The sequence below is a fragment of the Canis aureus genome, chromosome 20, assembly GCF_053574225.1.
Source record: "Canis aureus isolate CA01 chromosome 20, VMU_Caureus_v.1.0, whole genome shotgun sequence".
NCBI classification, from domain to species: domain Eukaryota; kingdom Metazoa; phylum Chordata; class Mammalia; order Carnivora; family Canidae; genus Canis; species Canis aureus.
In genome coordinates, this window is record NC_135630.1 from 44182855 (window position 1) to 44194573 (window position 11719).

The 11719-nt window shown below is 48.8% G+C and overlaps 1 protein-coding gene across 1 annotated transcript in view; it reads right to left on the reverse strand.

Annotated features, from left to right (window-relative positions):
- The window catches only part of TMEM163 (transmembrane protein 163), a 224648-nt gene extending 213699 nt beyond the window's left edge, over positions 1 to 10949 (reverse strand). The window contains 4 exon segments of the mRNA XM_077861496.1: positions 4833 to 4952; positions 10721 to 10787; positions 10823 to 10901; positions 10903 to 10949. Coding sequence (XP_077717622.1) covers positions 4833 to 4952; positions 10721 to 10787; positions 10823 to 10901; positions 10903 to 10949 — 313 coding nt within the window.
- Between the last annotated feature and the right edge of the window lie 770 nt (positions 10950 to 11719).

Here is an 11719-nt window from a genome sequence, read left to right on the forward strand (position 1 = left end):
ACAGAGATTTGCACTCTGTATCTCTGGTCTCATGACCTTTTATAATGAGCATATACTGCTTTTATCGATAAAAAAACAAAACCAGCCAAGCCAACAGCACAAAGGATCATTCTGTGACCAGAACGTGAGGTGCCTGTTTAAGGGGCGCAGCACAAAAGACGAAGGCCTCACATCTGCCATTATCTAACACAGGTGGGGGCACAATTTGTGTGGTGGGTAAAGCCAGTCCCAGGGAGGGGCGGGGGCGTCCAGTCTGTGTGGCTGGGACGCCTCCGGGAGGAGTCAACCGCGTGCAGACCTGTGAGGAGATGAGCTTGGCCGAAAGACGGACTCTCCAGCCCTGAGGAAAAGTTGGGGTGTCTGAGAAGGGTGAGGAGGGGCGAAGGCCAGGTCAGGCCAGACCTTTTTGGACACAGTCACTATTCAGATGTCACTCTCAAGGGTCATGGTATGCCAACTGAGAGATTACCCAAGAAAGTTCTCACATGCGCTTTGTTGAGTTTATGGAACACTGAGGTGATTTCATCTTATTTCTCTCTCAGCTCTTGTCCGCACGATTTAAAAATAAAGAGAATTAAGTACATTTAGTCTATCAATTTTTAAGGGATAAGAGTTTATGCTAATTTTAAAATATACTCTTTTTTAATTAAATTCCCCACATTCAAAAAGAAAACCATCCCTTTCAAAAACTTTTTCTGATTCTTAAATCTATTGATTCACTAAATTTTTGAGTGAGCTTTCTCTGAGAAGATCTTCATTTGGAGTACTTTTTTTTTTTTTTTTAATTTAATGGAGCTATGTATCTTAGGAAAGGTTTTCTTTCCCCTGAGAATGTTTCAAATATATCTTCATTTCCCACAGAGCATGTATTGAGTGACTAAAAATTAACTTGCTCTCATTCAAACCTCAAAAAAGAATCAGAATGCGTTTTCCTAAATCATTCTAACAAGGACATTAATAATGTCAAAACTCTGAGTTTTGAAACAGAACTTCTGTTCTCTTTCTAGATGTATTATTAAAATAGACTTTTTTTAAGGTTTGTTCATAACATGATTGCCATTTTCCATGCTGCCTACCGATTATAAACAGAACCAATTTTAAAACCAAACTAGGACTCTCTCCGCAATATTCAAGATGTATTACCATCTGGTTTTATATCAGCATTTTTAACAAGTCCAAAATCGCTATTTTACCAAGTATTGTCTGAAATGGTTCATATCCCTTTCAAAGCACATATTCTTTTCAAAACACTTTCAGGTCCTAATCTTTGAAAGTTCACTTAATTTTTCAGACATGTGAATGTCACAGTTACCTACACCCCTGATTTATCACGGACAACTCAGTTATACTGACCGAAGCTCATTTGGTCATTATGTCTTTTAAGAATTACTAATCTGAAAAAACACAGTATACCTGATTACCTGGAAGCCTACAGGAGGTGGAAGGGGGAGTCTTTATTTCCAACGTACACCCTATGTAAAAAATATGAACCCTCCTGTTGACTGAGAAAAGCAGCATCCCTACAATTCACACAATCCATCACCCTCCTTTCCAAATACAAAAAAAGACAACAGCATTTCTTTAGAAGACGTTCAGCAAAAATCAGCATCCATGATAACATAGAAAATGGCAGGTAAGTAGATGACAGAAACTCCACCTGACCCTGGCAGGTGTGGCTCCCAGATGCTGCCCTCAGCAAGAGAATGCCATAAAGACGACGCGATTGCCTCAAAAATTCTTCAATTGTTTGTAAAAGACATGAGCTCTAAGCCTGATACGTAAATAAACCTTTGGATCAAATATTTTTTTTCTAATAAATATTTTCCTTCCACCTAACCAGGAATAAAGGAAGGAAGGAAGGAAGGAAGGAAGGAAGGAAGGAAGGAAGGAAGGATCGATCTTTAAAAATCTCTCGATTCATTTATTCAACAATCTTGCACACGGATCACATGCAAGAATGGATGCTCCTCCTTCCTCCCAGAGCTCACCATCTAGCAGTGGCAAGACGTAATGATCAATATGATCTTCTCCTCGCCATGATTATCAGCCCCTGCCAACACACACACACACACACACACACACATACACACACACTGCAAGGACTCAGCTGCTATCTCCAAGCATCACAGGTAGTAATTTAAAGGGCAATTCCCTTTATAAAGACTAAATGGGGGGAAGGGAGGGAAAAACTAAATGGGAAGTCATCAGAGAGGGAGAAAAACCCTGAGAGACTCTTAACTATAGGAAACAAACTGAGGGTTGCTGGAGGGGATAGGGTTATTAGGTGATGGCTATTAAGGCAGGTGCTGTGATGAGCACTGGGTTTTTTGGTTTGGTTTGGTTTGGTTTTTTGCATATTTTTTATTGGCGTTCGATTTGCCCAACACATAGCATAACACCAGAGCACTGGGTTTTATACGCAACTGACAAATTACTGAACACTACATCTGAAACTAATAATGTGCTATATGTTGGCCAATTGAATTTAAATTTAAGAGAGAAAAAAAAAAAAAAAAAAGACAAAGTGGTCCAAGCTAACCATTTCCTTGGATGGCACAAGTGTTCACCAAACCAGCCTATCCCATTTCATCCCACATCTCTGTCAACCACCTCCCTAGACAGTAAGACTGGGGGAGTCTTTGTGACAATTTTTCAATAATATACTCATTGCCATTCCCAAAACATACCATTTTCCTTTAGATACTAATTTAAACATAATTTCAAAGTCAGCTTATATTGCCTAATCTGTATTTGATCCTCTGTCCAGTTAAAACTATGAAAAAGACTGCACAAAAGTCTGCCAATATATAAATGATGCTTTGAAAAGGGTTTTAAATATTTCATATTACAAATTTACTTAGGAACCTAAAAGGTAAAAGGGACAACCCTAAACAACACAGCCAGAGACCACCATAAAGGTTTAAAACATGAAATACACACACACAATAAAGCTACTCTTCATAGTTAACGTAGGGGAAAACGTAACTCCTACATTTTTTGGTTGAACTTGAAGCCAACTTGGGAAATAAATCATATTATAGAAAGTCACACAGATCATGATATTATAGGCCCATGTCAACATTTTACAGGCAAGACTTTAGAGTATTTAAATCAAATACTTGCTAAAGGGGTAAAATCATTTTTAAAGACAAAGAAAACCCTTTTCACAAAATGACGTTCTAATTCCATACGCATTATGCAACAGGCTTTTCCTATTAAAGGAAATGGAACAAAATTTAAGATAACCCAACTGGTCGGGCGTAACATATGAAACCAACATTTCCTCATAATTCTTTCCTATTATGAGATTAAGTACGCCAAATGTAGTATTATTCTCCCAAAGGAAAGGCTTGTTCAGTATTTCTTCACATTTGCGTCCTCATTCAAACACCCACAAGATAAAATCATAACAGCTCTATTAGGCCCACCGACAACTATTATTCCGTTGGTAAATCACCACCCCTCATTCCAGTCCTCTTTCTTTACATATGTAAATGATGGTGTCTGATCCAGAGCCCACCACCAGCCACCACAACTGAATTACCCTCCAGGGACATCAATCGGATTTGTTATTCTTGTTTCAGCATAAAGAAGAGGAGGCAAGAGGAAGGAAGAGCTATTTTCAGGAATCAGAGTTTCTTCTGATTAGATTTCTGGCTCGCTGGTAAATGTTTATACTCTGAAATGCATTACACTCTGCTTCTAAATGTTTGGCTTTTTTCTAGAGCCAAGATATGGCACAATGTTTCCAATATAAATTGTGTCAAGTAATATATGCCTAGTTTTGCAGGGAGCATTTGGTCAAATTCTAATATTCCCTCTTGGGAGCCAACACCAACTTCCAGCAGCAGGTCTAACTGTGCAGAATAGAATTTTAAACACACACAGAGCAGTATCTTCCAGCAGACACAGCCCTTTCTTCTCCCACTCTGAGGAATGTCACATGAGACATCTTGCATGCTACTTCTCACTAAGAATATAGATCTTTCTGTTAAGGTAATGAATTAATCACAAAATCCACAAGATATATTCCTCTTTGCCCCAGCATAAAAAAAAAAAAAAAAAAAAAACACCGTGGTTTCTACCAAGGTTAAGATGAAGCTTAATGTCCTTGCTTAAGCTTAGAAACCACTGCACGATTAATAAGAATAAATAGCACATGCACATTTCTTTAGGCTGCAAGTATTAGCTGAGAAAATGCGTGTAAGAGGGCTTGCTAACACCCAAACGGGATTATCCATAGACAGAAAGTAGATTATCCATAGGCACGAAGTGTTCAATTATCTTAGTTTTTCTTGATTGTAATAAATATTTTTGTTTCCCGTGCCACTGAAAACTGACAGAGGACCCTCCCATTTCTCTTTCATTAAAAGGTGCACATGATTTTCACCCAAACCTTCCACAGATATAATTGGAAGGTGGGGGGTGGGGGGATGTACTGCAATATTGCACTCATCCGGCAGCATTAGGCTCAAAATACAAATCTCAAGGATATAGATTTGTCACTTGTCAGCCCAAGCTGAAGGCATCCACCGAGAGGATATATCCCCTATTCAGCTGGTGGCCAGAGTCCACTTCCACAAACCCGAGTCCTGCTGAGAGCCACGGCTCCCAGGCTCCCTCCCCATTTCTCCTTAACCACCTCTTCCCTCTGCAGAGAAGAGAAGCTATTTTACTAATTTATAAGTGCCATGGCTCTCCCACCATCTAAAAAAAAAAAAAAAATTCTCATCAATAATAGTCAACTAAAAGCAAAAGCACATCCCACAGGAGTCAGAGAATAAAACAGACAGCAGCACCGCGTATTGACCGGCAGGACTCCGGAGACTTACTAAAAGCAGCCACCGCCAGGGCCAGTGTGACAATAATGGAGAACCAGGAGACCCACAAGGCCTTCTTTCTGTAGTTCTGGGCTTCATGAGGTTTGAGTCGAGTGCTACTTTCTAGTAAGCCTGGCAAAAACAAGGAGGAAAGGAAGTTAGACATTTCCTTATTAAGAAACCCACAGCCAGAGCTACACTTTCTTATCCGAGGACGGCAAACAGACAGGCTCGTGGGCCAAGATGTGTTTTGTTTGGCCCAACTGTGTCCTAATGATTAGGAGAGTTCATACAGCAATCGGGCCTTCTGGCACCTCTTGAAAAATCATAGGCTCTGGCTACGTGGGGCATTTATTCCTGCAGGGTGAAAGCGCCTGTACTCTAGAAAGTCCCCATAGCGTCGCTCACTGGACCTTGACCTGTCATCCCCTGTCCCTGGTATTAACTCAGCTGTGTAGGGGGTGCTCTAACAAGCCCCTTCCATTAGGAAAACAGCACAATTAGCCCACATTCAGCCGGGCATTCTGGCTCCTGAGCTACAGGCATTGATTTGCAGCAGTGGCCACAACTTGGTGAAAAGAGGCTTCACCCAAAGCAAGAGTCAGGGAACGCAAATACCCCCTCCAAATACCCCCTCATTGCTCCCCTCAACAGTTAACAGGAGGAGGAGGGGGACTTCTCTTCAATCACAACCAGTGACACCCGCCAGGCCTCAATTACATGCCACATTTTCTTCCCTCCTTTCGGCTCAATAGTATGCATCGCTTTGTACCAAACATAGGGCCAACAATTCTCAGATTATTAAAGGGAGGGAAACTTGATAAAACCGGGGGTAGCCTTCTGGGCTAGGCCAAGTGCAAGAAAGGTTTGATTTCTGTCTCCAGTGCTTTCAACATTGAGAGTCCATGTCACCAACTGAAATTCCTAATGTCTTAGAGGCAATGCCGAAACTCCACTTGCCTTGGGTGGAGGATCAAGACATCTTCAGCATGACCCTGATTTCTATTTTTTTCTTCTCCTTTGAAAATAGATCATATATGGCATCTCTTAGTTGCATGAAGAACCAAATTGTCAATCATGCATTCTCTATTGACAGGAGCTGATGATACCATCTTGGGCTAAAGAGCCCACAGCCTATCTTTCAGAGGTGGAGCAGCATCATCAGGCCAGCTCCAAATGACAAAGAAACTGGTAGTCAAAGCTCGGGCACCCATTTGTAAAATACCACACATCATGCCACATATCACACCTGGCACATCACGTACAAGATGTCATCCCATCTGACCAAATGGGCACCATGCTCAGCCTCTGGCAGCCAAAAACTGCCTCCTCTTCAAAAATTATAACAAGGACCCTGTTAAAACTTCTCAGTTCCATTTCCTACCCAGACTCAAGGACCCTCAACACGTCCTAAAAGAAGCAAGAGGAAACTTCGAGGAGGCTGCTTAGCAAACCCAGACTATAGCCCAGAGGTTTTTAAATAATCAAAACCCATAGATTTGCATAGAATCAGAAGGTAGATGAGATTGCAAAAGGTAGGTAAAATCACGTCCCCATCACCTCACTGTAAAAATCTCCCCAAATCTTCTTTAATAAATGTACTTGGATGAAAAAAGAAAAACCTTCTCTCTTGTCACATTCTGCCTTTGGTACACGTGATTTCAAATTAAAATCCTTTCGTCCACCTGTTTCTGTCCCTTTGTCTACTTTTTCTCTAGCCACCAAACAACATCCCATTCAAATTTTCAACAACAATCAGCCTTGTCTCCTGTTTAAGTCAACCTAGAACGAGCTGGCCCCACACCCTCCCAATCATTTATTTTCTTTTTCCCAAATGATATAAAAATCTTCCTTTCATTCTGGCCAATTGATTTTCAGGAGAAGTGAAGCTGTAACATGTAACTACTGACTCAAATAAGCAGTTCATTTGCTGCGTATTTTGACAGCAACAATCTCAAGAGGTTTATCCACTGGGGGTAAAAACAAGATTCCTTTCAGAAGCAGATTTAATTTTCTAGGAGAAAGGACAATGATCTGGGTTTTTCATTCTGCCACATAACGTTTATTTTTTTTCCTTCCAACACCAGCTGTTTACAGGGACGTGACTGGTCCTGACCACACAGACCACTACATGCCTCACCCCACTCTGGACCAGCACACTCATGAAGGAATTTGGGGTGTCCGCTCACATGGGTTGGACTGCCCCACTAAGAGGATACCTGAGTCCTCTAAGCAGCAGGACTGGTGGTTCTTCTCCAGACCTGATCGTGCGTGTGTGTGTGTGTGTGTGTGTCCCATGAAAGATTTTAAATTTAAAAAACAGGGGTAAATGTAATGTGAAGACCATCCAAGAAGGCAGTGTGTCCCATGAAAGATTTTAAATTTAAAAAACAGGGGTAAATGTAATGTGAAGACCATCCAAGAAGGCAGGACCTTTCCTGTCTCTGTCCAATCTTTGCTTATTACCTGTTTCTTTTTTTCCTTTCTAAAACTCCAGCCAATACCAAGAATGGAAAACATCCCCCTTCTCAAAGGAGAGTATGACCACCTACAAAGACCCACAAATGACTCCTAAATGAGTGGTCCACATACAGGTGCCTCTACCTCGGCCTCCACATTGGCTTCATGTGTACTCACAACCAATGATGAGAATTCCTAAAGTTTTTTTTTTTTAATATTTCATTTATTTATTCATGAGAGACACAGAGAGAGGCAGAGACACAAGCAGACTCCCTGTGGGGAGCCCAATGCAGGACTCAATTCCAGGACTTGATCCCAGGACCCCGGGATCACACCTGGAGCCAAAGGCGGATGTCCAACCACTGAGCCACCCAGGCATCCCTAGAATTCCTAAAGTTGACAGGAAGCTGTGCTTCAGAAGTAGAAGGCAGCCCAGCCTAGAGAAACTAAGGAAGGCCACACATTTGCATGGAGGGCTGTGTCCCTCCCTAAACAAAGTGGCCTCCACATTCAGATTTCTAACCTCAAATTCCACCTATCTGTAATCTGGGCCTGACATCAGTAAGCAGAACAGTTGTATGAATGGAAGACTGATAAGTTATTATTTGGGTAGAGGAGGGAATGCAAATACATGTGGTTAAGTTGAAGCCATCCGTCATTTCCATGCTAGTAAGGCATTAGTTCCAATTGCTTTCTCCTAATAGTCACACTTGGATTTTCTGAAGGAAGGGGATATTAGATAGGATGTTAGTCAGAAATGCAGAAACATGTAACACTGTAAGCCTACTTGGGGCTTAGGGCAGGATGATGAGAAAACCCTTGTATAGAGAAGAGTGGATATAAAAAGGGAGGAGGTGGAAAGATCCAAGATAAACATGACTTCTTTTTGGGGTGTTAATCCCCAAAAGCCTTAGACTACAGAACTCTTGCTCCCTGACCACAGGCTCAGCCAAATGGCACTGCATTATCAGCTAGCTAGGTTTCTGGGAAGCAGCCCCCATCACTTCTAAGGGGAAAATATCTTTAAAGTCCTAAAACACTAGATCATAATACCTGCCTTTGATGGGAGTTAGACGCAGTCTGTAACCAGTTTTAATAGCTCAAAAGGAACTGAGGACAAGAAAAAAGGCCAAATATAGACACACATCCAGGGTACTGACCCCACACACACCCTATAGGTATTTAGGCCTAGGAAAAAAGCAAGCCAGGCGTGATGGAGAGATGCACAGCAGGCAACCGCTTCAGCTTCTTCCTCCCCAAATCCTCTCACCATTAGGAAAAAGGTACCTGCAGTCGAATCATTCCCAGGCGATAAAAGAAAAAAAAAAAAAAAATCGATACTGGAAAGATGCAGCCCCGTAAGAAAAACTAACACACGCACAAAATATTATAATAAGGCTCCCCAGGTAACCTGATCTATTTAATAAAGATGATTTATTCGTCATTACCTCTTCGTTGTCAGCAATAGGTCAAACAAAAGAATGTCACACTGACTTTCAGCTTTCAATGCCACTCGGCACAGGGTTCTTTGGAGGACAGGGTTCATCCTAACAGAGAGGCTGTGTGTGATATGCAGTGCTTTCACACAGTGACAGTTTATGAACAGTGAATGCTTTCATGCTATCATATAATGGAAAATGAAATTCAGTTGACCAGTGAAAAATAACCCTAAGAATTAATTCAGAAGGGCTTTTTACACTTGAGCATGAGCTACAGAATGATGCTAAATATCAACTCCCCCAGCACTTTCTTCCCTCCCATCGGTTTGTGGGGTGGGGAGAAATAGGCCAGCTTTGACAAACGACCTGCAATGCTACAAAAATCAGCTCAGTCCAGAGTTCTGTCTTTCTTCAATAGAAAAATCTTTAGACCCGACAATATTGGTTGCAGAGGAAAAGGTGATTAACGTGACATGGAATAGAACTAAGAGGTTCTGTTAAACCCTCTAAACCTGGAAACCTAATAGGTTTCGTAGGGGTGCCTGTGATGTCACCCATCCTCGGCTCTATAGTAGTATCTAGTTATGTTGCAATGGGAGGAGAAGCCGCAACATAGGTGCAGAACTCGTTGCAACTGGAGGAGCTCCGGTCCTCCCCGGCCGCCCCCGCCGGTTCCCGGGGTTGCTGTTTCCATGTCATTCTATTTCCCATGCTACAGTTTTAAGATTTCTATAGAGGAAAGAGATCGTGCATCGAAACACTAAACCGGAATAAAAATGTACAGGAGATACTAAGAATAGGACCGAAAACCTGCTAAGACTAAAATACAAAAATCCACCAGAGCCAACAAAACAAGGCTTCCAAGAAGAGGGGGCGGAGCGGCGCGGAGCCGGCTCCCGCTCCAGGGCCCGCCCGGCTGCAAGGGCCCCGCTTCGGCCTCGCACCGGCTTCAACCCGAACGGCCCTTGCTGGAGGGGCCCGGTCCGAATTCGGACTCCGAGAGCGGCCGCGGAGGTCTAGACGGGGCCGCGACCGCGGCTGCCTCCACGCCCGGGGGACCCTCTCCGCGGGCCGCGGCCGCCCACGGGGCAGGGGTGTGGCGGGGGGCGGGGCGGGGGCCTCCGCGGGGTCCGGGCCGGGTCCCCAGGGGGCATCCGGGGCGCGGACACGTGCGCTCAGGGTCTCGGACCGCGGAGGTGGCGGCCCACACCCCGGGCCCGGGCCTCGCCACAGCGGGTCCCCTGCGGGCTCGGGCCGCGGACGGGGGTCCCCCGGGGAGCCGCCGGGGCCCGGGGGCTGGGACCGGGGCGCTTCCAGGGGAGCGGAGCCCGCCCGCAGCGCCCCGGGAGCCCGAGCAAGACGAGCCTCCCGCAAACTTTTCCACCGGGCGCCGCCCGCCTCGGGGGCTGGGGCTGCCGCGCGCCTCGCCTCGCCTCGCCTCGCCCTCCGGGGAAGCCCCGGCCCCGCGCCCGCGCCCGCGCCCCGAGCCCCGAGCACCTGCGGAGGGCAAGCACCTCTCGGGGGCGGGGCCGGGGACGGGTTCCCGAGAGCCGGGGTCGGGGCAGGGGCCGGGTGCCCGAGGGCCGGGGACAGGGGGCCGGGGGCTGGGGCAGGGTGGTCCCCCTCGGTGCCCGAGGTCCGGTCCCCGAGCTCCAGTCCCCGAGGTCCGGGTGCCCGAGCTCCAGTCCCCGAGCTCCAGTCCCCGAGGTCCGGTCCCCGAGGTCCAGTCCCCGAGCTCCGGTGCCCGAGCTCCAGTCTCTGAGGTCCAGTCCCCGAGCTCCAGTCCCCGAGCTCCAGTCCCCGAGCTCCAGTCCCCGAGCTCCAGTCCCCGAGCTCCGGTCCCCGAGGTCCAGTCCCCGAGCTCCAGTCCCCGAGCTCCGGTCCCCGAGGTCCAGTCCCCGAGCTCCGGTCCCCGAGGTCCAGTCCCCGAGGTCCGGGGTCGGGGTCGGGGCCGGGGTCGGGGCCGGGTCCGGGTCCGGGGCCGCGCGGCCGTGCGCTCACCTCGATCCTCCAGCCCGTCGCTGAACTGGCCGCTCTCGCTGATCCGCAGCTGCCGCTCCTCCTCGGGCTTCGGCGGCTCCCGCGCGGGGTGGCTGAGCGGGCGGGGGCCGGGGCCGGGGCCGGGGCCGGGGCGGGGGCCGGGGCCGGGGCCGGGGCCGGGGGCGGGGGCGGCGGCCGGGGGCGCGGGGCCCGGGGGGCTGCGGCGCTCGCTGCCCGCGGCGGGCTCCATGGCGCGGGGCGGCGGCTCCGGGCGGCGGCGGCGAGCGCGGCGGGGCCTGGAGTCCGGGGCGCGGGCGGAGGGACGGACCGCGGGCCCGGGAGGCGGCGGGCGGCGGGCGGGCGCGGGCAGGGTGGGCGGCGGAGTCGGGAGCCGCGGGGCCCGCGCGGGCGGCGGAGGCTGGGGCCGCGCTGTCGCCGCCGCGCTCCGCCCACGGGGGCAGGTGCGGGCGGCAGGGACCCGCCCCGAGGCCGGCGGGGGGAGGCGGGGGGAGGCGGAGGGAGGCGGGGGCCCAGCGCAGACGGACGCCCGGGGCCCGCGGGAAGCCGACGAGCTGCGCGCCCCGCGCCCCGCGCCCCGCGCCCCGCGCCCCGGCTGCTGCCCGGCTGGTGCCCGGCGGGGGCGGTGCTGCGGCCGAGGCTGGCGCCGTCCCCCCCGACCCCGGGGCTGCGCGGGCTCCCGCGGCTCTGCGGGGTCTCCACCCGGGCTCCCCGCCTCGCCGCGCTCCCCGGGAAAACCAGGTTCCCCGCCGCCACGCCCTGCCGGCTCCAGACTTGTAGGAGCTTTCGCTGCTCCGCCCCCCTCCCCCAGTTTTTCTCTCCAGCACCAGTTTAGGGGGACCCAGGAACCCTGCAGCCTCCGGGAGCTCTAGGTGTTTGGACGCCACGGTCCCCCCATTGCGCCCATCCCTGGGCCTTGGTCCAGGCTCGTGCCCGGCAGCGCTCCGCTTCCCCGGAGTGTCCCAAGGTTGGCATTTCTTCAGGACTCGGATGGAAGCCCCC